Here is a 27,408-nt window from a genome sequence, read left to right on the forward strand (position 1 = left end):
TTGTAACACGGTGGAAATTTACATTTAGAAAGGAGCGAAAGATTGCTAGTTTCAGCAAGGCACAGGTTATCCAAAAGGAACTGTCAACAGTCCTGTCATTGCTGGGTAGTGCCAAACATTTATCGTTGTGTATTTGATTGGTTGTCGTGAACTCCCGTATCGCTAATTACAGCGGTACAGTTTGAAGTGACCTTTGATTTCCAGCAAGGATATCCTGTTATGGTCACTGTTAACAGTAGTACTGCTCCAGGTGATTTTTTTTTTCAAAATCAACTGACAGTGAAGGGTTGGTGTGATTGTGAATATAATGGAAATTCGTGCATGCAGTCAACATTGACAGATGGTGCTGAATGCTCCACAATTATTTTTAAATGAGAAAGCTGGGACCTTCTAATCCTTGAATTTATGATGAAGCCGCAGGGTTTGTTATTCTGGAATGACATTTGACCAGTATTTCTTGCTGTAAACTGTTGTGTTTAGTATACCTGGAACAGTGGCAGGGATGGAATCTTGCCAGAAGCGAGGAATTCTTTGGAAGTTTGAAAGGAGATTAAAAAGCAGAGATGAGGTTTTGATGCCTGGAATTCCAAAAGCAGTAAAATCTCAGCAGGCCTGTGGAGAGAGAATAGAGCCAACATTTCGAACGGTCATCCAGACTCAACATTGGCTCTATTCTCTCTTCACAGATGCTGTCAGACCTGCTGAGATTTTCCAGCATTTTTGGTTTTGGTTTCAGATTCCAGCATCCGTAGTATTTTGCTTTTATTCCAAATGCAGGATTAGGACAGTTGGATGGAGAAGAGTTGGAATTATATAAGTAATGCCATCATTCTTGTTGCTTGTTATCGTGGTACCAGATGTGTTTAATGTCATCATGTATTGAATTACTTTTTGAAGTGGGGTAATTGTTATACAGGCAAGTGTACTGGTGTCGCTGCACAAGGGACATTACTTGCAATAAATATCAAATGTACCATTGGAAATGCAGAGTTCTCGAAGGCTTGTAGAACTGCAGGAGATTAGAAGTTGAGAGCAGGGGAGGGTGTGGAAGGATTTGAGAACCAGAATCAGCATTTTAAAATGGAAATGTCGATGGAGCAGGAGCCAGTGTAGGACAGTAAGAAATCATTGTGGGTGAAACTGGGCAGTCCTGGCGTGGGAGCAGATGCTTGGGTGGAAGCTCATCTCAGAACAAAACACAACGTCAAGGTTATGAATGGACAGAGTGGGATTGCACCATGTGGCAGAGACAGGAGACAATGGCTCCCATCTTCCCAATATTTGGTTGGCAGAAATATCTCGTCATACTGGATGTGTGACAAGCAGTTGGGAAAGTCAGGGGTAGTGGAGGGATTGAGACAAGTGGTGATGAGGTGGAGCTCAGTATCATTAGTGTTAGTGTAGAGTCTGACATGTTTCCAGATTGAGCCAACACGGTACAGTTTGTAGATGGGGGCAGGGGTCGTTAAGCAGAGGTAAGGATGCAAGAGTGGGAAGTAAAAACAGAAAAAGTCAACAATTAAATGTAATTAAATGAATAAGGCCTGTGTGACTCGGTGTCAGTTAAAGAGAAGGTATTTGATGTCCATTGTAGCTGCTACAACTTCACTTTGCCGTGTTGCTGTATAGATATTTTTAAATGTGAGGGAATGTAGGGATATCCACACAATAGGGCAGCTGATGTGTGCAATAACATTTCTGAACTGCATTTCTGTTTTCTATGGATATGGAAGAATGGTGGCCCCATCCCTTCTGCCCCAGTTGCTGGAGGTGGTTGGTTTCTGCACTGCTGCACCCTCTGAAGTGAGACAGAACGATGGAATGTTATTTGCAGATGAGGGTATGCGGACTCATTGAGGTCTGAAATCACTTTCTTGTCATGAAAGTAGATATTTTTCAAAAGGCAGGGAGGTGGCTCTACCCTTCACACCTACCAATGTTTCCTGATGATCTATGCAGCTGGAGTGAGCACCGTAAGAAGTTGTTTGAGATAGGGGAGAGGGAAGCGTATTATGTGGTAAACTTATAGGCGTTTGATACATTAACACTAGAATTGCATGCATTCTTGAATGTAAGCTTCCCATTTCTCTTTGTACGGTCAACATGCGTCTCTAATTCAGATCCAACAGCTAACCTGACTCTGTAAGTAGTCTTACTACATCAGGTTAAAGTTCAACAGGTTTAATTGGTAGCACAAGCTTTTGGAGCGCTGCCCCTTCATTAGGTACTCACCTGAAGAAGGAGCGGTGCTCTGACAGCTCGTGCTACCAAGTAAGCCTGTTGGGCTTTAGCCTGGGGTTGTGAGACTACTTACTGTGCCCACCCCAGTCCAATGCCGCCAACTCCAAATCATGGCTACAACCTGACTCTGGTTGGCTCTTAACACCAGGGCTCAAATATTCCGAAGTGGGGAGAAGCCTCCGATTCAACTTAGGTTGCTGATGTGTGTTAGGACCCTGAGGATATCCCGACATGTATATATCTTGGTATTTATGTGGGAAGTGCGATTGCTGGTTTTATACTGCCCAGATAACTCTGATTCCAGTGGGATCAGATGGCCAGGAACACACAAATTTGGGCTGTTGGTTCTAAAATTAGCCTGATTATTAGACGCGTTTACTTAGAGTTTTTCATAGCTAGTATAAAAGTAGCAAAACTCTGTATAAATCGGCTGGATTGTCAAACACAACATCACCAAAGCAATGTTCAACCCCTAAATGGCAATTTCCAGCTCTTTCCCCTGAGGTTGCAGTATTTCTCCAGCAGACAATGTTCATTCCCTCTCCCCTGCACTTCCTTTCCCAACTTACCTTCTGCAATTCCTGCCCACTCTTTGTCAGGGGGTGAGAGGGAGAGTTGTGGTCGAGGGAGGTGAACGCTGTCAAGAGAGGGAGTGGGTGCACACGGGGGGCAGGTACTGTCGGGTGAGGGAGCAGGTGTGAGCGTTGTCGGGGTGGAGGGTGACAGAGTGGATGCGGGCACTGTCGGGGAGCTGCGAAGGGATTCGGAAACTATCGGCGGTTAGGAAGGATGTGTGTGTACTGTCAGGTGGAGGGGGAGGTGATTGCTGTCAGTGAGGGGAGTTGTTCAGTACTGGGTGTAGTAGTCCTATTAAAAACCATGGACGTCGATGAACTGAAGACCCTGTCTTAAGGAACGTGTCCTCTACTCATGATGAGAAGAAGGGACATGGCCGTGTACTGAAGCTGGACAACTGGTCACCTGACTGGTCATTCCAGCCGTTCTGCTGCTGCTGACATCAGAAGCTGCAAAGGCTGGAGTGTCACATGGTAAATGGGCAAATTCAGTTCGAGTCAGTATTGGACATTCTGTTACCCATATTAACAGCACAGGAATATATAAGCAACAAGACAAAACCAATCCTCAGCAATTCTCACATAAAGGCAGGAAAAAGTTGAGCTGTCAAGGACTTGATAAATGCATCAGGAGTTGATATTGTTTTCATGATTCCTTTCCATTGATCGATTACATTCCCGACTGTAAACATGGCCTTTGTTACTGTTCCCCTTTGGGTTAAATATAGTACAAGGGAAAGTTACATTGGTAGAAAACCATCCACTTGAAGCCTGGGATTTGAATCATTTGGAAAAGTTAAAAAAGGATTAATTCTTATTCAATTGAATAAAATTAAAGCTGAACCTGTTTGTTTTCAATCTTGTTTTGAACTGGGGGTGAAATTTATTTATTGCGAATAAATCATCTTGAATGTATTACAAGTGTTGCTTTTAATCTTTTTACGTGTGTTTTATTCCAGAATCCATACTTAGTATTTCAGTTATTACAAAGTCTACTGGATTCTCCGTGAGTATTATCTTATTTATCTGCAACATTTGGTGGACTATACATTGATTTGATTTATTATTGTCACGTGTATTAACATACAGTGAAAAGTATTGTTTCTTGCATGCTATATAGACAAAACATACTGTTCATTGAGAAGGAAAGGAGAGAGTGCAGAATGTAGTGCTCCAGTCATAGCTAGGGTGTAGAGAAAGATCAACTTAATGCGAGGTAGGTCCATTCAAAAGTCTGACAGCAGCAGGGAAGAAGCTGTTCTTGAGTTGGTTGGTATGTGACCTCAGACTTTTGTGTCGTTTACCCGACGGAAGATGGTGGAAGAGAGAACGTCCAAGATGTGTGGAGTCCTTAATTATGCTGACTCCTTTGTCGAGGCAGCGGGAAGTGTAGACAGTCATTGGATGGGAGGCTGGTTTGCGTGATGGATTGGGCTACATTCATGACCTGTTGTAGTATCTTGTGGTCTAGGGCAGAATAGGAGCCATACCAAGCTGTGATGCAACCAGAAAGAATGCTTTCTATGGTGCAAGTGTAAAAGTTTTTGAGACTCATAGCTGACGTGCCAAATTTCCTCAGTCTTCTGAGAAAGTAGAGGCATTGGTGGGCTTTCTCAGCTATAGCATCGGCATGGGGGGGACTAGGACAAGGTAGTCTGGGCACCTAAAATCTTGAAGCTCTGGACCCTTTTTACTTTGTCCTTGTTGATGTAGACAGGGGCATGTTCTCCTTTACGCTTCCTGAAGCCGATGACAATCTCCTTCGTTTTGTTGATACTGAGGGAAAGATTATTGTCACCGCACCAGTTCACCAGATTCTCTATCTCATTCCTGTATTCTGCCTCATCATCGTTTGAGGTCTGACCCACTACGGTGGTGTTGTCAGCAAACTTGAAAATCGAGTTGGAGGGGAATTTGGCCACACAGTCATAGGTGTATTGATGTCATGTTAAAGCCTCCCTGGCTCTCTTTAGGGCTGATGACTCTTCACAACATTCATCAATAGCTTGCTGTTAAAATACTGACAAATAATTTACTGCTCATACCATGATGGTATTGCAAGTTATGGGTGCAAGGAAAATTGTTTGCTTTTTCAAGGATCTAGACCAAGTAAACAGATGGGGTTGAGGAATGATAGATGATCATCAGTTGATGCAAGTTGGACCACAATCATTTTATCCTTTTGCACACATGAAGGAAAGCGGTTTTGGGTATTAACCATTCACAAAATGGAGTTGTGTCTGCAACAGCCTGAGGGGTATGGGCAGGGTAAAGAACGAGAACCTGTTCCCTCAAGAGTGCACTAAGAATTAAAAGGGCACAGATTCAAAATAATGGATAAAAGGAGTAAAAATGATGTGAGGAAACATTTTTTTCACCCAGAGTGTGGTTGGAATCTGAACAAACTTTGAGAAGGTGGTGGAGGCAGGTGCTATCGAGATATTCCAAAGAGAATTAGATTGCTATCTGAAAAGAAAGGATACATAAGATTACAGGGATAAGGCCAAGAAATGAAACTGGGTAGGATGACCTTTCAGTGAGACAGTACAGACTCAACAGGCCAAATGGCCTATTCTGCATTGTAAAGATTCTGTGATTCTGATTCTCTGACGCCAATTGTGTGTCACATTCCAGCCATATCTTCATCATCATTCACATTTACCTTAAAACAACTTTCAAGGTCAGAGCTAATATTCCCACAAACATCAACTTTTCATGCATCTAGTCACTGGGATCATCATGAAAGGTTTAACGCTGTGCTGTGGAACCACTCAGAACATTGAGGTGCTCATAGAGAAGAGCAGGGAAGAACACCCTGTTGATGAACTGCTTCTTTATCCTGAATATTGGAATGGATTCCTCCCATTCCCAGGGATTTATACACCTTGAGCATTTTTTATGGTTTCACTGTTGATGTCTGCAGAGATTATTTCAATCATTAAATGGCATTTTACTGGAGTGTTCTACAGTGAACACTTTGAAAAAATGGAGTTTATTTTTTATTTATTGCTCATCCTGAACTTCACTCTTGTTCTTGCACTGCAAACGTTTTATTCCATTGTGTTTAATATCCTCATTCTGAGTTTCCTCTATACCTGTCTTATCATTCTCTTTCAGTAATATTAGTTTTTGAACCTAAATCGGCACCTAACAGTTTTCCTGTTCCCTCCATATTGTCCCAATTAACTGAAACTCCAGTGTAACTCAGGTTAGATGAAATGAAAGTGGCCTCTGCTGACCACTTAAGTGCTTTTAAGTCAAATAAAACACAGGAAATCCCTCCTTGACCCAAATTATCAGTATAATTTTTCCATTTCTCACACTCCTGTGTTAATGTTCTGAGTGAGCTGTCTCCAATATTAGCAGTCTGTGCAATGGGTTCACATCCCTGGGAATTGGATTGCAACAGCTTCGAACACATTTTGATTCAAACTCTTTGGGCGGTGGAAGCAGCAGAGATTTATGAAACCAAAAGGGAAAATGCAGGAGAATCTCAGCAGGTCTGGCCGCATTTGTAAGAAGAGAAAAGATCTGATGTTTCGAGTTCAGATGACCTTTTGTTAAAACTTTCAAAAAGGTCATCTGACTCGAAACATCAGCTCTTTTCTTACAGATGCTGCCAAACCTGCTAAGATTTTCTAATGTTTTGTCTTGGTTTCAGATTCCAGCATCCGCAGTACAAAGAACAAAGAAGATTACAGCACAAGAACAGGCCCTTCGACCCTCCAAGCCTGCCCTGACCATGCTGCCTGACTGAACTAAAACCCTCTACCCTTCTGGGACCATATCCCTCTATTATCCTATTCATGTATTTGTCCAGACGCCTCTTAAAACTCACTACCTTGAATGCTTCCACGACCTCCCCCCAGCAGCGAGTTCCAGGCACCCACCACTCTGTGTTAAAAAAAAAGTTGCCTTGTACATCTGTTTTGAATCTTGACCCTTGCACCTTAAATCTATGCCCCCTAATAATTGACTCTTCCACCCTGGGAAAAAGCTTCTGACTGTCCACTTTGTCCATGCCCCTCATAATCTTGTAGATTTCTATCAGGTCGCCCCTCAACCTCCATTGTTCCAGTGAGAATAAACCAAGTTTCTCCAACCTCTCCTCATAGCTGATGCCCTCCATGCCAGGCACCAACCTGATAAATCTTTTCTGTACCCTCTCCAAAGTCTCCACATCCTTCTAGTATTGTGGCAACCAGAATTGAACACTATATTCCAAGTGCAGCCTAACTAAGGTTCTATAAAGCTGCAACATGACTTGCCAATTTTTAAAAGTCAGTGCCCCGGTTGATGAAGGCAAGCATGCTGTATGCCTTCTTGACTACCTTCTCCATCTGCGTTGCCACTTTGAGTGACCTGTGTACCTGTACACCCAGATTCCTCTGCCTATCAATACTCTTAAGGGTTCTGCCATTTACTGTTTATTTCCTATCTGTATTAGACCTTCCAAAATGTATTACTTCACATTTGTCCGGATTAAACTCCATCAGCCATCTCTCCGCCCAAGCCTCCAACTGATCTATATCCTGCTGTATCCTCTGATGTTTGTCATCACTATCTGCAAATCCACCAATCTTGTGTCGGCTGCAAACTTACTAATCAGACCAGTTACATTCTTCTCCAAATCATTTATATATATTGCAAACAGCAAAGGTCCCAGTACTGATGATCCCTGAGGAACACCACTTGTCACAGCCTCCATTCAGAAACATACCCTTCCACTGCTACCCTCTGTCTTCTATGACCAAGTAAGAAGTCTCACAACACCAGACCTCTTACTGTGTTTACCCCAGTCCAACGCCAGCATCTCCACTTCTATGACCGAGCCAGTTCTGTATCCATCTTGCCAGCTCTGATCCCATGCGACTTCACTTTCTGTACCAGTCTGCCATGAGGGACCTTGTCAAAGACCATGTAGACAACATCCACTGCCTACCCTCAACAATCATCTTTGTCACTTCCACGAAAAACTCAATCAAGTTACTGAGACACGACCTCCCTTTCTCAAAACCATGTTGCCTCTCGCTAATATGTCTACTTATTTCCAAGTGGGAGTAAATCCTGTCCCGAAGAATCCTGTCTAATAATTTCCCTAACACTGACGTAAGGCTCACGGGCTGTAATTCTCTGGATTATTCTTGCTACCTTTCTTAAACAAAGGAACAACATTGGCTATTCTCCAATCCTCTGGGACCTCCCCTGTGAGAAGTCTCATAACACCAGGTTAAAGTTAACAGGTTTATTTGGTAGCAAAAGCCACTAGCTTTCAGAGCGCTGCCCCTTCATTAGGTAAGTGGGAATTCTGTTCACAAACAGGGCATAGAACAGAACTCCCACTTAGCTGACGAAGGGGCAGCGCTCCAAAAGCTAGTGGCTTGTGCTACCAAATAAACCTGTTGGACTTTAACCTGGTGTTGTGAGACTTCTTACTGTGTTTACCCCAGTCCAATGCTGGCATCTCCACATCATGACCTCTGCTATAGCCAGTGAAGATATAAAGATTTCTCTCAAGGCCCCAGCAATTTCCTCCCCTCCTCTCAGTATTTTGGGATATATCCCATCAGGCCCTTTAATTTGCCCTTTTAATGAAGAGATTTCCTTTTATTACAGCAGGGGTTTACTCTGGCTGGACCATGAACTATACAGTGCACTACTATAGAATCCTAAGCAGTTTCAGTTTCTGAAATCTGGTGGGATTAGGGTCATGTAGGATGTCAGCATTTAAACATGATCGACATTGTAGACGATGTTGAGAGACAATATTCTCTACAATATTTGTACAATATTAACAGCCTGAGCAATGGGTTCAAGTCCCTGGGAATTGGATTGCGACAGCCTTGAACACATTTTGGTTTAAACTCTTCGGGCAGTGGAAGCAGCACGGATTTATGAAACCAAAAGAGATAGAAATAGAGGGATATGGTCCCAGGAAGGTAGGGAATTTTAGTTCAGTCGGGCAGCATGGTCAGTGCTGGCTTGGAGGGCCGAAGGGCCTGTCCCTGTGCTGTAATTTTCTTTGTTCAAAGTTGCCTCACTCATTTTCAAATACAGGCCTTTGCGCACAAAATTGTGAACTCCTTTCAATCAGTCAGCTGAAGCAACAAAAAGTATGTGGTTTCATAATGCTGGACCTGATTGAGTTATCAGTGGCCCAATAAATGTCACAAATTCAGTAAATTTTGAGTAAATGTTCAGTTGTAAGTGACTGGAGACAGTTTTGGGTAAGCAGCACCCTCTCAGGAGGATAGCTGCTTCATATTTAACCTGCTTTCCTGTCAAAGAAATTGAAGGAAGCACTTGGAGAGACTGAAAGTGAAATTAACCAATTTGATGCCCAAGTTTAATCTTGGGCACCGAGCGTTTACGCTAGGTTTGAAGGTTATGTTGATTGGCGTGCTAAGTTGCCTCTTAGTGTTAGGGGGATTAGCAGGGTAAATACGAGAGGTTGTGGAATAGGGTTTGGGTACGATTGTGTTCAATGCAGACTCAATGGGCCGAATGGCCTCTTTCTGCACTGCAGGGGTTCTATAATTCTATGAAACTCAGACTGGAGTTTTGGTCTCCTTATCTGTAAATAGATATATTTGCATTAGGAGCAGTTCAGCATAGGTTCACTCAATTCATTTCTTGCATGAAGGTGTTATCATATGAGGAAAGGTTGAACTGGTCGGTTCTGTAGCCATTGAAGTTTAGAATGATGAGAGATAATCTTATTGAAACATGTAGGATCCTGAGGGGACTTGGCAGGTTGAACGCTGAGAGGATATTTCCTCTCAAGTTAAGAGCATGGGCCCATGGTTTAAAGTTTAGACAGCTGAGGATTTTTTGTCCCTCAAGAGGGCCATTAGTCTCTGAAATTCTCTTTCCCAGAAAGCAGAGGAGACTGGGGCATTTAATTTATTCAAGGCTGAGTTCGACAGATTTTTGATCAACAAGAAAGTTGAGGGTAATGGGGGAGAGTTGGGAAGATGGAGTTGAGACCACCATCACATCAGACACAATCTTACTAAATGATGGATTGAATACCTACTCCTGTCCAGAGCTTCTCACAACCCAACCTCTACAACATCTTAGCGAATTGCTTCCAAACTAGGAGCAAGATCATAGATCTTGCCCATCATGTCCACATCAACTCAGCATCTTGTAATTTTTATTAATGATCTGGATGAGGGTATAGTTGGGTGGATTAGTAAATTTGCTGATGACACCAAAGTTGGAGGTGTGGTAGATTGTGAGGAAGGGTGTCATAGTCTGCAGGGAGACTTAGATAGGTTGCAGAGCTGGGCCGAGAGGTGGCGGATGGAATTTAATGCGGAGAAGTGTGAGGTAATTCACTTTGGTAGGAGCAACAGATGTGTCGAGTATAGGGCTAACGGGAGGACTTTGAATAGTGTGGATGAACAGAGGGATCTAGGTGTGTGTGTACATAGATCCCTGAAAGTTGGGAATCAAGTAGATAAGGTTGTCAAGAAGGCGTACGGTGTCTTGGCGTTTATTGGTAAGGGGATTGAATTTAGGAGTCGCAGTGTAATGTTGCAACTGTACACTACTCTAGTGCGGCCGCACTTGGAGTACTGTGTGCAGTTCTGGTCCCCGCATTACAAGAAGGATGTGGAGGCGTTGGAGAGGGTGCAGAGGAGGTTTACTAGGATGTTGCCTGGTATGGTGGGGAGGTCCTATGAGGAGAGACTGAGGGATCTAGGGTTGTTTTCGTTGGAAAGAAGGCGGCTAAGAGGGGATCTTATTGAAACATATAAGATGATTAGAGGTTTAGATAGGGTGGATAGTGATAGCCTTTTTCCTCGGATGGAGAAAGCTAGCACGAGGGGGCATGGCTTTAAATTAAGGGGGGGTAGCTACAGGACGGATGTCAGGGGTAGGTTCTTTACCCAGCGGGTGGTGAGGGATTGGAATGCCCTGCCTGCTGCAGTTGTAAATGCGTCTAGTTTGGGGGCGTTTAAGAGATCTCTGGATAGGTTTATGGACGAAAAGGGATTGGTATAGGCTAGTGGGTCATTGTTTTTGTAACTGGTCGGCGCAACATCGTGGGCCGAAGGGCCTGTTCTGCGCTGTTATGTTCTATGTTCTATCTTACCAGATTTGCATTAACCCCATAATCTTGCGCATTTAGCATAGCCAATCCACCTAACCTACACATCTTTGGACTGCGGGAGGAAACCAGAACATCCGGAAGAAACCCCCGCAGACACAGGGAGAATGTGCAAACTCCATACAGACAGTGACCTAAGGTTGGAATTGAACCGGGTCCCTTGCACTGAAGTGGCAGTGCTAACTACTGTGCCACCATGCTGCCCCTTGAAAGGTGCAGTGTTCCAACCAGGGAGGGAAGCAATCAAGGAATAAAGATTTGAGTTCTCAGAAAAGATCAGTTAAGCCAGATCTTTTTCTTTCGCAATATATTTAAATTCCAAGTTAGTTGGATTGATGTGCTGGAAGATTGCCAGAGGGATGGACAGGTTTCATTACTTTCAAAGAAAATTATTTTGTTTCAACTTTTTCTTCCCCTGGAGAACTAGAGGATTTGAAAAGAATTTTGCTTTAAATAAGTATTCGGCACGCTGCTAATTTTTTATGAAACAGTTGACAGCTAAAATCTATTTTGAAACCTGGAGATGTAGTTTATTGTGCAGAGACTTAATCTGAATGTTTTACATATTAAACATGTTTCTGTAAGACTAACCAGCTGTCAAAATGTTACAAAAAAGACTTCTCCACTGTGGTTTTCTTAACTCAAAGTAGAAACTGTTAGGACGAATGCATATAAAAAATATGCACAGTTGGATTTATTTTAATGAATATCAATATTCTGATGTTTGTTAAGTTATGTGTGGACTAGGTAATGATGCACATTTTTTATTACATGTCAAGTTCTGAACACAGTAAACGTGTGTATCAGTGTACAGGGTAAGTTTTAAAAATTTGGTTATGGGATGTGGGTATGGCAGGCTAGACCAATGTTTGTTGCCCATTCCAAATTGCCCCTACAGAAGGTGATGTAGGTACACCCACAGTGCTGTAAGGGAGGGAGTTCCAGGATTTTGACCCAGCGACAGTAAAGGGACAGTTGATCCATTTCCAAGTCAGCATGGTGAGTGACTTGGAAGGGAACCTCCTGGTGGTGATGTTCCCATGGAAATAGGCCATTTGGCCCTTTGGGCCTACTGTACTGCATGATCATGGCTGATCTTCCATCATGATACCATATTCCCACTTTCTCTGCATACCCTTTGGCACCTTTAGAGCTTAGAAATCTATTTCCTCTTTTTAATATATTTAGTATCTTGTCCCCCATAGCCTTCTGCATAGACAATTCCACAGGTTCATCACCCTCTGAGTGAAGAAATGTTTCCTCATCTTAGTCCCCACATCCAGAGACTCTGTCCTCTGAACTTAGTGTCTGCTGTTTACTGTGGAACGATTATTATGTACACTCAGCAACAGCTTACATTTATATAGCACCTGTACAGCATCCCACAGTACTTTTATTATTTGTTTTCCCTATTATCCATCAGTATGTTTGAAGAATAGAGTCTTAGACACAATATCTCCTTATTGTGTAGCCGTCTTCCTGTTTGTTAATAAATATGAAGCAAGAGAGGTTTTGACTTGATTCACACTCTTTTTATTCTCTTTGAGTCAATGGTTCTGATATTGTTGTCTTGTAAGTGCAAAACAAAGATGTGAAGACTCCCGTTCACCAAAAAATAAGGGGTCCCTTCTATTACGATGCATAATGAAGCTTTTTGTTACTTTGCTAAATTAGAATGAATTACAGTCCCACAATTTCTTCAATATACTAGCTTAGCTCCAGCAGCACTTGCCTTGAAGTAACATGATTGTGGTTTCAAGCTCCTCTGCAGGACTTGAACATTTAACTATGGCTGACATTCTAGTGCAGTGTTGTCGGACGGTGTCTTTTGGGGTATATGCCTGTGTCTACTGATTCAAAGTGATTTTAAACCACAGTCAGAGTTCTCCCTGTGTCTGCGTGGATTTCCTCCGGGTGCTCCAGTTTCCTCCCATAGTCCAAAAGACATGCTGGTTAGGTGGATTGGCCATGCTAAATTCTCCCTCAGTGTACCCAAACTGGCGCTGGAGTGTGGCGACTAGGGGATTTTCACAATAACTTCATTGCGATATTAATTAAGCCTACTTATTGCATTAATAAATAAACTTTTAAAAAGTTGCAACTCTCGTATTTCTTTGTTCTTGAACGGCTAAAAGATTAACTTACATACGTTGACTTTAAAAGATGCTTACTGAAAGTAGAAGATTTCCAAATGAAATAATTTAATTGCTTTATAGATGTCAACACGAAGCCAAAGCTACCTTTAAAAAGAACGTACCTTTGGAATAAAAATGATGTGGCTGTGGGGGTTGATTTGTATATGTTTCCAATTCTTAAATATATAAAATGAACGCTTAACACAAGGAGATCTTAGAATAGTTTGGCCAGGGTCCCAACAATAACATGTGTTGGAGTTGCAATGAAGTATTCTTTTTGGATTTTCTCGATCAACAGTGGAGTAGAATGCATTCTGTCTTGTTTCATTACATATGGTGAAAACAACATCTTATGTTGGAGCTAATTTACCCAGGGTAAAATGTTTACTGCCTTCCCTTATTACTTAGGTGTGCATAGAGGATTGTTGGATGTTTGATATGAACTCTGATGGTATCTTGCAAGTGTTTGCATCTCAGGTGCTGTTTACAACAGAATTTAATTTTATCTAAGTTGCATGACCGGTCTGCATTAACAATTGATGCTGTTATTGATGGTTTGCAAGTAGATGTTAACAAATTTTGTTCAATAATATCGCTATGATCAGAATTGTTGAATCCTAGAATGAGGCCATTTAGCTTATTGTAACTGCACCAGCTATCGGAATGAGCAATCACACTGTGTCATTTATCAACATGGTACAGGCTTAAATTTATTATCACCACAAATAAAGATACTGGAAGAACATTTTTGCAAAAGCTTGAAGATAGACTAGAAGAGACCACTGTGCAATTAAAATTGCACAGTGGCTACGTCGAGGGCATCCTGAAACCCATTGTACAAAGAACCCCCAGCTTTTGTCGTGACACTACGGACTTCCTACTGAAACTCAGCACACACGGAGCAGTTGAACCAGGGACACTCCTCATCACAATGGATGTCTCAGCGCTCTACACCAACATCCCCCACAACTATGGCATTGCTGCGACTGCCTCAGTACTGAATGCAGACAACTGCCAGTTTCCAGATGCAGTTTTACAACTCATCCGCTTTATCCTGGACCACAATGTCTTCACCTTCAACAACCAGTTTTTCATCCAGACACATGGAACAGCCATGGGGACCAAATTTGCACCTCAATATGCCAACATCTTCATGCACAGGTTCGAACAAGACTTCTTCACTGCACAGAATCTTCAACCGATGCTGTACACTAGACACATCGATGACATTTTCTTCCTTTGGCCTCATGGTGAACAATCACTGAAACAACTATATGATGATGTCAACAAATTCCACCCCACCATCAGACTCACCATGGACTATTCCCCAGAATCAGTTGCATTCTTGGACACACGCATCTCCATTAAGGACGGTCACCTCAGCACCTCACTGTACCGCAAGCCCACAGACAATCTCACAATGCTCCACTTCTCCAGTTTCCACCCTAAACATATTAAAGAAGCCATTCCCTATGGACAAGCCCTCCGTATACACAAGATTTGCTCAGATGAGGAGGATCGTGACAGACACCTCCAGACCCTGAAAGATGCCCTCATAAGAACAGGATATGGTGCTCGACTCATAGATCGGCAGTTCCGATGCGCCACAGCGAAAAACCGCACCGATCTCCTCAGAAGGCAAACACGGGACACAGTGGACAGAGTACCCTTCGTCGTCCAATACTTCCCTGGAGCGGAGAAGCTACGACATCTTCTCCGGAGTCTTCAACATATCATTGAAGACGAACATCTCGCCAGGGCTATCCCCACACCCCCACTTCTTGCTTTCAGACAACCACACAACCTCAAACAGACCATTGTTCGCAGCAAACTACCCAGCCTTCAGGAGAACAGTGACCACAATACCACACAACCCTGCCACAGCAACCTCTGCAAGACATGCCGGATCATCGACATGGATACCATCATCACACGTGAGAACACCATCCACCAGGTACATGGTAAATACTCCTGCAACTCGGCCAACATTGTCTACCTGATACGTTGCAAGAAAGGATGTCCCGAAGCATGGTACATTGGGGAGACCATGCAGACGCTACGACAACGGATGAATGAACATCGCTCGACAGTCACCAGGCAAGACTGTTCCCTTCCTGTTGGCAAACACTTCAGTGGTCACGGGCATTCAGCCTCTGACCTTCGGGTAAGCATTCTTCAAGGCGGCCTTCACGACACACGACAGCGCAGAGTCGCTGAACAGAGACTGATAGCCAAGTTCCGCACACATGAGGACGGTCTCAACAGGGATCTTGGGTTCATGTCGCACTATCTGTAACCCCCGTGACTTGCCTGGGTTTGCAAAACCTCACTTACTGTACTGTCTGGAGACAATACACATCTCTTTAAACTGTGATCAGTGCTCCTTCCACTCACATTATCAGCCACTTCAGGTCTTGAACAGCAGGTTAGGTGTAAGGATTCGCATTCTAATCAGTAATCTCTGAACTGTCTGTGCTTTATATGTTCTGTCTGAGGCCAGAACTCTCCATTCACCTGACGAAGGGGCTAACCCCAAAAGCTTGTGAGTATATTATCAAATAAATAGGTTGGACTAAAACCTGGTGTTGTCAGACTTTTCACTGCAATTAAAATTGACCAGGATTACCTCGTTGCAGCAAAATTGGATATATTTTTAAAAATTCATTCACTAGCTTTGCTGGCTAGGCCAGCATTTATTACCCATCCCTAATTGGCCTCAAGAAGATAGTGATGATCTGCCTTCTTGAACAGCTGCAGTCCATGCGGTATAGATACACCCACAGTGCTGTTGGGGATGTGTTTGACCCAGAGACAGTGATGGAATGGCCGATATATTTAAAAGTTTATTTATTAGTCACAAGTAGGCTTACACTGCAACGAAATTATGTGAAAGTCCCCTTGTCGCCACACTCCGGCGCCTGTTAGGTTACACTGAAGGAGAATTTAGCATGGCCAGTGCACCTAATCACACCTTCGGGACTGTGGGCGGAAACCAGAGCACTGGCGGAAACCCATGCAGGCATGGGGAGAATGTGCAGACTCCGCACAGACAGTGACCCAAGCCAGGAATCAAACTCGGTCCCTGGTGCCTTGAGGCAGCAATGCTAACCACTGTGCTACCGTGCCACCCTAAGTCAATATTTCCAAATCAGGATGGTGAGTGGCTTGGAAAGGAACTTCCAGATGATGGTGTTCCTTTTGTCTGCTACCCTTGCCCTTCCAGATGCTAGCAATCATGGTTTCAAAGGTGCTATCTAAAAAGCCTGGCTGAGTTCCTGCAGTGCATCTTGTAGGTGGTATGCACACACAAATTGAATTATTTATTTTGCTAGAAAGAGTTTGTTGTGATGCCAGAAACAAGGGATTAAACACTGGGCAGAATTTTGTTGAGGTACTGGATGCTTTGCTGAGGAAGAATCCCAGAAGGGGTTCTCGCTGCTGCTAAATGCGATAGGCCCCTCCCCCACAATTCTTTGGCTCCTGCAGGATCTGAGCCTGTGTGCAAGAGGCTGGAAAATTACCCTTTCTGATATTTTCAGAATAACTTAGCTCAGTATTCTCCTCTTCACAATACCTGAACTGGTGGATGGTCTGCAGGTTCCCTGAAATGGTGTTCCCTCAGAATGATTGAACTCTGGTAAGAAATTAGTTTTCAGGATCTTCATCAACTCTACTCGAGGGGCTGAAGGTACCCCTGGAGATGAAGGAATTTAGCTCCCTTTCTGATTGTGGGCCTCAGGATTTCTGACTGAAAAACTAAGAGAGGCAATTCAGACAATGAAGATTGCTTTCTGGAAAATTATTCTGTCACGATGGACATTTGCACAACTTAGAGTGGGCTTCACAATGCTGAAGGTCTTGTAGCTGGAAGAAAATACAAAGAAAAGCTATTGGTTCTGTTCCGTCACACAGTTTCATAACATTCTGTTCCTGTCTTAAAACTGACAGCTATTGTTGATTGAAGATGAGCAGTCTGGCTCTCTTTCCTCTCTGCTCTGACAAAGGATCATCTCGACTTGAAAAGTTGACTCTCTCTGCCACACTTGCTGAGATTTTCCAGCATTTTTCTGTTTTTGTTTCAGATTCCAACATTTGCAGTATTTTGTGTTTATCTCGTGAGCAGTGTGGGTTTGCACCTTATTTGGTCAGTGCCAAATCTGTATAAATACCACTAATTACTGTCAGAGGACCACTTAAATGAAAAACACAAAAATGTTTTTGCAGGATGTCAACCATGGGTCCAATGCCTTGAGCTATGCAATAATGAAGCAGTTAAAAAAATGACAAGCAATTGAGAACCCTTAGGGTTCTGCCAGTGTGTATCTGTAGCAGTCAAGACTACTGCCAAGTTCAGAGGGAGAAACACTGAAGTCTGGATGTTGTTTTGGGTGTGATATTGAGAATAATCACTGTTTCCCCATATGGTTCAAAATTCTTAAATAATGTTCATAGTCTTTGTATTTAATGACTTGTGAAGATTTGGTCTGCGTTTGGTTAATATTAATCCCATAATTGCAGTAGGTAGGGGAGAGATTTTAAAAATAAGGAGCAAAGGAGGGGTGGTCTCCATTTAAGGTGTAGATGACGAGGAATCTCTCTTCTCAGAGGGCTGGTTAGTCTTTGGGATGTTCTTCCACCGAGAGCAGTGGGGTCAGTGTCATTAAATATGTTCAAGCCAAGTTAGATGGAGTTTTGATCAACAAGAATTGAGTGTTATGGCTGAATAGATGTGGGGATGGACAGGAGAGGGAAGTTAAGGCCGTATTCAGATCAGCCCAATGGTCCCATTGAATGGCAGAGCAAGCTCCAAGAGACAAATGGCTCCCATTTCTTATGACCTTGATTAACCATGTGTTAGGATTTGCTTTATTCTTCCTCATGTTATTCTTATATATCAAATTCACTTCCCTGTGCCATCTGTTCTATCCTTAATGGCTTGGCAAGTTTATCCAGTTAGGTTATCTTAGTTATTAAGACCAGGAAGATTTCCAGGTCAGTTCTTGGAAACATGGCCCTACCCAAGGCCTTCTCTGTTGAGCTCCACACTCCTTTGAGTAAAACGTGGGTTTGACTCTGCCCCAGCACCATTCCTACCCATTGAAAACAAGGGTAGAAAATCCACCTCCTGAATTTGTTAGATTTTTGTTTGGTAATGGTTTCAAAAGATTTGGGACAAAGACACATGAATTAGGTTTTGGCAGAGATAAACCATGGTCTATTTTCATGGTGGAATGTCGCAGAAAACTGGTATGCTGGTACAGCAGGTAATAAAGAAAGCAAATGGAGTTTTGGCATTTATGGTCAAAGGAATAGAGTATAAAGAAAGGAGGTGTTGCTGCAACTATACAAGGCATTGGTGAGGCTGAACCTGGAGTATTGTGCACAGTTTTAATCTCCTTATTTGAGGAAGGGATGGAGAGCTATCAGATGCAGTTCAGAGGGGGTTCACTAAATTGATTCCAGAGATGAAGGACTTGTCTTCTAACAAGAGGTTGAACAGTTCAGGTCTAAAGTCACTGGAGTTTAGAAGAATGAGGGCAGATCTATAACATGCTAAAGAGATTGACAGAATAGACATAGGGGATGCTTACTGGTGGGGCAATTTAGAGTGAGAGGTCATAGTTTTAGGATAAGAGGTAGCTGATTTAAAACACAAATGAGGAGAAACTACTTCTCTTAAAGGGTGGTGAACCTATGAAATTCACTACCCCAGAGTGTGGTGAATGCTGGAACATTGAAGGATTATGGAGAATGGGCAGGAAAGTAGAGTTGAGGCCTCAACAAGATCAGCCATTATTGTATTGAATGTTGAAGCAGGCTGGAGGGGCTGAATTCCCTACTCCTGCTCCTAGTTTTTTTGTTCTTAGCTAGAACAAGCTTAAGGGCCTTAAGGGACCCCTCCTGCATCTATGTATGTATGTAACAGAAAGAAAATTGATTGAAGGAACATGAAAGGTCATAGTTGGTCTTTTCCCTCAACTCCACCTTTCCATCCCATATTATATTCTTTGATTGTTAAGTGCCCCAAAGTCCATTGACCTTGATCTTGGACATACTCAATGACTGTGCATCCACAGTCCAAATTCCAAAGATTTGCAATCCTCGGTAAAGAAATTTCACCTAATCCTGGTCATATGTAGTTGACACGTTATCTTGAGACGATGTTCTTTATTTATGGGCACTTCAGCAATGGCAATGGCCTTTCAACTTCTAGACTAACCTGCCTTTTCAATGGAGAGAGGCTGGGACAATGGACCACGTTGACATTAAATAACTGTCACAATTTTTTTGCTGCAAGAGGTTGACTTGCAAACAGTATATTTAGCACATACACTTAGTATTTTGTTGTAATTAGCAGTTGGAGTTCCTGTTCAGGCTGTGTATGTTTTTAATGAACATTCTTGCAAGGGAGGAGAAAGAGAGAGAGAGAGTACAGTAAAGTTCTAAGGATGCCACAGAAAGTTGAGCAGGATAATGTGAGTCAGCACAGGGCATCTGTGGAACTGCTCTGTGCATCGATATTAATTCATTGTGCTTAGAGGAAATTCAACCACTGTTTAGAAATGAAAAAAAATACCCTGTGTGCTGTTCAGTAAGAACTTGGATTCCGATGTTACATTTGAGGAACTGTTCTTTCTATTTCTATGTGCAATCTGGATAGGATGAGAACATCTGGAGATGTGCCATAGGGCTTCTGCAAAACATTGTTTAGGTAGTGTTGAGAGAGTAAGTAAAATTCATGGATTTTTTAATAATTAGAGGATGCTTCTGCCTTGGCAATTCCAGTCTGCAGATGGAATGGACTGCTCGTTACTTCCCGGTTATTATTTTAGGGCCATGGTTTGTATTGATCAAGGTGACATTTCTGAGCTGGAGCTGGCACAAGTTAAATCCGGAAGGTGCCTATAGCAGATGGTGGCTAAAAGACTGGCTTTATCTGTTCTTTTTCACTAGCTTTTGGGATATTCCAGCAAATTAAATGACATTTAAATTTGCTTACATGGCATAAAAATGTACCTTTGATCAAACCTGCACGCAAGCTGCTCAGGGCATTGCCTCTATCTTTCTGAACGTATTAATATATTGTAGGTCTCCGCAGTTCTTTAAGATGCAGGCATTGATAATATGGTATACTCCCCAGGAAATAATTTTCCAGAATTTCATTCCAGAAAACCTGAAAGAAATATCTACATTCCCCATCAGTTCTTCATATCTTTCAGGCTTCCGAAAATCAGATGAGAGTACTTTTGTGCAGAGGGTGTGGAGAGTCTGCAGAAGGATCTAGATAGGCTGGGCGAATGGGCCAGGAAATGGCAAATGGAATTTAATGTTGGCAAGTGTGAGGTGGTCCACTTTGGTAGGAAGAATAGTAGGAAGGACTATTACTTACGTGGCGAAAAACTGCAGCAGGCAACGGTGCAGAGGGACCTCGGGGTCCTTGTTCATGAGTCGCAAAAACCCAGCCTGCAGGTGCAGCAGGTGGTCAGGAAGGCGAATGGGATGCTGGCCTTCATAGCGAGGGGGATTGAATATAAAAGCAGGGAGGTCTTGCTGCAGCTGTATAGGGCATTGGTGAGGCCGCAGCTGGAGTACTGTGTGCAGTTTTGGGCGCCGCACCTGCGCAAGGATATTTTGGCCTTGGAGGGAGTGCAGAGGAGGTTTACTAGGCTGATACCAGAGTTGAGGGGGTTGAGCTATGAGGAGAGGCTGAATAAACTAGGCTTGTACTCGTTAGAGTTTAGAAGAATGAGGGGAGATCTCATTGAGACGTATAAGATGATGAATGGGATGGATAGGATAGAGGTGGAGAGACTCTTCCCGCTCAAAAAAGACAGTAGGACTAGGGGGCACAGCCTCAAGATAAAGGGGGGGCGGTTTAGAACGGAGTTGAGGAGGAACTTCTTCACTCAAAGGGTGGTGAATCTCTGGAATTCTCTGCCCGTTGAAGTGGTGGAGGCTGCCTCGCTAAATATTTTTAAGAAGCGGGTTGATGGGTTTTTGATAAGAGAGGGGATTAAGGGTTATGGGGAGAGGGCGGGAAAGTGGAACTGAGCCACGACAGATCAGCCATGATCTTATTGAATGGCGGGGCAGGCTCGAAGGGCCAGATGGCCTACTCCTGCTCCTATTTCTTATGTTCTTATGTTCAAAAGCTATTCAATGATTGATTTTTCTCAAAATTATTGCATTATTTTGTTTCCATAATGAATCGCATGTTCTGCCCTGTGACATTGGTGTCCCTGCTTTTGGATTTTTGTAATCTTTTAACATACTGATGAATGCTGGAATACTGTGGTGAGTAACTCACCTCCGGATTCCCCAAAACCTGTCCATCACCTACAAGGCACAAGTCAGGAGTGTAATGAAATATTATCCACTTGGCTGGATGAGTGCAGCTCCAAAAACACTCAAGAAGCTCGACACCATCCAGGACAAAGCTGCCCGCTTGAATGGCACCCCATCCACAATCATTCACTCCCTCCACCATTGATGCACATTGGCAGCCATGTGTACCACTTACAAGGTGCATGGCAGAAACTCACCAAGGCTTCTTTAACAGCACCTTCCAAACCCAAGACCTCAACCATCCAGATGGAAAAAGATATCTGAGAACACCACCACCTATACATTTCCCTTTGAGTCACTCATCATCCTGACTTGGAAATGTTTTGCTGTTACTTCACTATCACTGGGTCAAAATCCTGAAACTCCCACCTTCCCCCAGCAGTAGTGTGAATGTACGTACACCACATGGACTGCAGTGGTTCAAGAAGGCAGCTCAACATCACTTCCTCAAGGGGCAGTTAGGATGGGCAACAAATTCTGGCTTAGCCAGTGACACCCACATCCTGTGAGTGAAGTTTTAAAAAAGAAAATCAGGATAGGCGCAGGCCTATGAGGGGAGACAAATACGAAATTTAAAGTCATGATAATGAAATGGCAGAAAAATTCAATATAATTATTTTGTCTTAGTAAAATAAATCGAATCAAAACCAATTGTAATTATTGCATCCCTGATGGCCATGCCTTCTTTTGGTTGGGCCATAAGTTCTAGAATTCTCTCCCAAAACATTCCCCTTCTCCACCTCTCTTTCCTCCATTAACATACTCCTTCCCTCTGCCCTCCATTCTGCTTGTGTGGCTCAGTGTCATAATTTTTTAAATGATACTTTTACAAAGAACATTGTGGTGTTTTATTACATTAGAGCTTTGATATAAATACCAATTTCTGCAATGGGCTCTCATTTTGGAATTATGTGCAAGTGAAAACAGCCTCTCTACACCAGTATTATCAAAGGCATCTTTGGGAGCAGTAACACGGACATAACATTAAAAGAAAGGAACTAAAAGGAAGTCAAAGCGTTTAAAGAAAGCAGGAGATAATTGATAAACTAGTCCAACAAAAGAGCAGATAAAACCGTGGTTTGGATGCATATCCAGTCATTGAGTGGTTGGGAGAGGCACCATAAACTCATTAGAAAAGGGAATTAATAGAAAAACATATAGAAGCTGAGAATTTCTTAACACAAAGTAAGGTCGTATTTGACCAACTTTTTGACTTATTTGTAAAGGTAGAAGATCGAGGTTATTACAGTTCTGGCATTTTCAAGAAACCTTTAGCGTGATGCCAGATGGTAGGCTTTTGGCTAAGGTTCAATCATGTTGTGTCATGGGACAAATAAAATGGATAGAAAACTGGCGATAAAGCAGAATGTACAAAGTAAGGCATAAAGGCAATTACTCAGATTGGTGTAAGATATAGGAAGTGGCGATTTACAGGGATCCGTGTGGGAACATTGTTCACCTTTCTCATAAATGATTTGGACTGGGGGATTGGAAATCCAATAACAAAATGTTTACAATACCAAATTAGGATTGGTTGATAAAAAGAAAGATGGGGACAAAATACAAGAAGACATTGACAAATTTGCAGGGTAGGCTAATGTTCTTTTCACTGGAGCAGAGAAGACTGAGGGGCGACCTAATCGAGATGTCCAAGATTATGAAGGACATGGAGGGGGAGGATAAGGGGCAGCTGTTCACCTTAGTTGAAGGGTCCATCACAAGGGGACATAGGTTCAAGGTGAGGGGCAGGAGGCTTAGGGGGGGATGTGAGGAAAAGCTTCTTTACCCAGAGGGAGGTGACAGTCTGGAATGTGCTGCCTGGGAGGGTGGTGGAGGGCAGGATGCCTCATATCCTTTAACAAGTACCTGGGTGAGCACTTAGCACATCATTGCTTTCAGAGCTATGGGCAAGTGCTGATAGATGAGATTAGGTGGGAGTTCAGGTTCTCGTGTTGGCGCAGATTTGATGGGCCAAAGGGCCTCCTCTTCTGCACTTTATGGTTCTATGTTTCTAATGGTCATGTAAATGGCAAATTAATTTTAACATGCATGAGAGTGAGCTATTGCATTCATTAGGAGGAACAAGGAAAGGCCTATTCCTCAGAAAACAAGAGGTTAAACTGGGTAGAGGAACAAAGGGATCTGGTGGAACAGATTCACAAATCATTTAAAGTTGCAACAGTCAACAAAATCATAAAAATGCAAATAGAACTCTGGGCCTTATTTCTGGGTGAATAGAATTCCAAAGCGGTGAAATTGTTGAACTCTTATTGAACGTTGGTTCATACTCTGAGTAGAATATTCAGTTCTGGTATCCATATCATTGAAGTAGACATTGGTATACTGTAAAAAGACAAAATGCAAAAAAGATTCATGAGGATGACCTTTGAACTGAGGTTGTAACTACCAGGAAAGGCTGAATAAGCTCTGAAACTGAGAGATAAGGCCTTTATGAAGATGCCTTTGATAGGATTGATGTAGAGGATGTTTTCCCTTGCACGTAGTTCCAAAATGAGAGCCCATTGCAGAAACTGGTATTTATATCAAAGCTTTAATGTAATAAAACACCACAACGTTCTTAAGAACATAAGAAATAGGAGCAGGAGTAGGCCATCCAGCCCTTCGAGCCTGCCCCGCCATTCAATAAGATCATGGCTGATCTGTCGTGGCTCAGTTCCACTTTCCCGCCCTCTCCCCATAACCCTTAATCCCCTCTCCTATCAAAAACCCATCAACCCGCGTCTTAAAAATATTTAGCGAGGCAGCCTCCACCACTTCAACGGGCAGAGAATTCCAGAGATTCACCACCCTTTGAGTGAAGAAGTTCCTCCTCAACTCCGTTCTAAACCGCTCCCCTTTTATCTTGAGGCTGTGCCCCCTAGTCCTATTGTCTTTTTTGAGCGGGAAGAGTCTTTCCACCTCTATCCTATCCATCCCATTCATCATCTTATACGTCTCAATGAGATCTCCTCTCATTCTTCTAAACTCTAACGAGTACAAGCCCAGTTTATTCAGCCTCTCCTCATAGCTCAACCCCCTCAACTCCGGTATCAGCCTAGTAAACCTCCTCTGCACTCCCTCCAAGGCCAAAATATCCTTGCGTAAGTACGGCGACCAAAACTGCACACAGTACTCCAGCTGCGGCCTCACCAATGCCCTATACAACTGCAGCAAGACCTCCCTACTTCTATATTCAATCCCCCTCGCTATGAAGGCCAGCATCCCATTTGCCTTCCTGACCACCTGCTGCACCTGCAAGCTGGGTTTTTGCGACTCATGCACAAGGACCCCGAGGTCCCTCTGCACCGTCGCCTGCTGCAGTTTTTAGCCTCGTAAGTAATAGTCCTTCCTACCATTTTTCCTACCAAAGTGGACCACCTCACACTTGCCAACATTAAATTCCATTTGCCATTTCCTGGCCCATTCGCCCAGCCTATCTAGATCCTTCTGCAGACTCTCAACACCCTCCGCACAATTTGCCGTTCCCCCAATCTTGGTGTCATCAGCAAATTTCGACACTCTACACTTGGTTCCCTCCTCCAGATCATCTATATAAATGGTAAAAAGCTGAGGCCCCAGCACCGACCCCTGGGGCACTCCACTAGTCACCATCCGCCAATCCGAATAGCACCCGTTGACCCCCACTCTCTGCCTCCTATTTGACAACCAATCCTCTATCCACGCTAACACCCTACCCCCAACTCCATGTCCCTCGACCTTCTGCAATAACCTCTTGTGAGGCACTTTGTCAAACGCCTTCTGAAAATCTAGAAAGACCACATCCACCGGCTCTCCTCTATCCACCGCCCTAGACACATCCTCATAGAACTCCGGTAAATTTGTCAGACACGACTTCCCTTTAATGAAACCGTGCTGCGTCTGCTCTATCAAGCAATTCCCTTCAAGATGCTTTGCAATTTCCTCCTTAATGACAGATTCTAACATTTTACCTACCACAGACGTTAAACTAACCGGCCTATAATTCCCCGCCTTTTGCCTGGCACCCTTCTTAAACAACGGCGTAACATTAGCCGTTTTCCAATCATCCGGCACTTCCCCGGAATCCAGCGACGTTTGGAAAATAACCACCAAGGCATCCACTATCACCTCCGCCATTTCTTTCAGAACCCTCGGATGCATTCCATCCAGTCCTGGGGACTTGTCCACAATCAGCCCCTCCAGTCTGTCGAGCACCGCCTTTCTAGTAACAGTAATGTCATTAAGACCCTCCAGTCCTACCACCTTTCCATCGCTAACACCCGGCAAATTATTCACGTCCTCCTCCGTGAAGACAGAAACAAAAAAGTTATTCAATACCTTAGCCATATCCCCATCCCCTACCACTAGGTCCCCTTTCTCATCCTCTAAAGGACCAACGTTCACCCTAGCCAGCCTCTTCCTTTTTATATATTTATAAAAACTCTTGCTATCCTTTTTTATATTAAGCGCTAGCCCAGCTTCATAGTTTCTCCTACCCTTCCCTATCAACTCCTTTGTCAATCTTTGTTGACATTTAAACCTCTCCCAATCCTCTTCTCGCCCACTACTCTTAGCTACTCTAAATTCCTCCGCTTTTAGTTTAACACTTTCCTTCATCTCCTTTGTTATCCACGGCTTATTACCTCTCCTCCTACTATCCTTTTTGACCATCGGAATAAATTTCTTCGAAAAGTATCATTTAAAAAATTATGACACTGAGCCACACAAGCAGAATGGAGGGCAGAGGGAAGGAGTATGTTAATGGAGGAAAGAGAGGTGGAGAAGGGGAATGTTTCGGAAGGGAATTCTAGAGCTTATGGCCCAACCAGAAGAAGGCATGGCCATCAGGGATGCAATGATTACAATTGGTTTTGATTTGATTTATTATTGTCACATGTATTAACACGCACTGAAAAGTATTGCTTCTTGCACGCAATACAGACAAAACATAGCGTTCATAGAGAAGGAAATGAGAGAGTGCAAAATGTAGTGTTACAGTCATAGCTAGGGTGTAAAGAAAAATCAATTTAATGCAAAGTAAGTCAGTTGAAAAGTCTGACAGCAGCAGGGAAGAAACTGTTCTTGAGTCGATTGGTATGTGACTTCAGACTTTTGTATCTTTTGAAAAAGGTGGAAGAGAGAATGTTTGGGGTGTGTGGGGTCCTTAATTATGCTGGTTGCTTTGCCAAGGCAGCGGGAAGTGTAAACAGAGTCAGTGGATGGGAGGCTGGTTTGCGTAATGGATTGGGCTATGTTGATGATCTTTTGTAGGGTCTTGTGTTCTTGGGCAGAGCAGGAGCTCTGCCCAAGTGTCATACTAATCTGAGATACAATCAGAAAGAATGCTTTCCATGGTGCATCTGTAAAAGTTGGTGAGAGTCATAACTGACATGCCAAATTTCCTTAGTCTTCTGAGAAAGTATAAGCGTTGGTGGGCTTTCTTAACTATAGTGTCGGCATGGGGGAACCATGACAGGTTGTTGGTGATCTGGACATCTAAAAACGTGAAGCTCTGGGCCCTTTCTACTTCGTCCCCATTGATATAGACAGGGGCAAGTTCTCTTTTACGTTTCCTGAAGTTGATAACAATCTCCTTTTTGTTGAAATTGAGAGAGAGATTATTGTCGCTGCACCAGTTCACCAGATTCTCCATCTCATTCCTGTACATAAGAACATAAGAAATAGGAGCAGGAGTAGGCCATCTGGCCCTTCGAGCCTGCCCCGCCATTCAACAAGATCATGGCTGATCTGTCGTGGCTCAGTTCCACTTTCCCGCCCTCTCCCCATAACCCTTAATCCCCTCTCTTATCAAAAACCCATCAACCCGCTTCTTAAAAATATTTAGCGAGGCAGCCTCCACCACTTCAACGGGCAGAGAATTCCAGATATTCACCACCCTTTGAGTGAAGAAGTTCCTCCTCAACTCCGTTCTAAACCACCCCCCCTTTATCTTGAGGCTGTGCCCCCTAGTTCTACTGTCTTTTTTGAGCGGGAAGAGTCTCTCCACCTCTATCCT

The 27,408-nt window shown here is 43.2% G+C and overlaps 1 protein-coding gene across 2 annotated transcripts in view; it reads left to right on the plus strand.

Moving 5' to 3' along the window:
• vps8 (VPS8 subunit of CORVET complex) overlaps nucleotides 1–27,408 on the plus strand; it is a 599,989-nt gene that overhangs the window by 207,434 nt on the left and 365,147 nt on the right. For both annotated transcript variants that reach the window (XM_080198763.1, XM_080198764.1), the window contains exon 34: nucleotides 3,776–3,822. In XM_080198763.1, coding sequence (XP_080054889.1) covers nucleotides 3,776–3,822 — 47 coding nt within the window. The remainder of the gene's footprint in view (nucleotides 1–3,775; nucleotides 3,823–27,408) is intronic.

The sequence above is a fragment of the Carcharhinus amblyrhynchos genome, chromosome 11, assembly GCF_965287045.1.
Source record: "Carcharhinus amblyrhynchos chromosome 11, sCarAmb.v2.hapA, whole genome shotgun sequence".
NCBI lineage: Eukaryota > Metazoa > Chordata > Chondrichthyes > Carcharhiniformes > Carcharhinidae > Carcharhinus > Carcharhinus amblyrhynchos.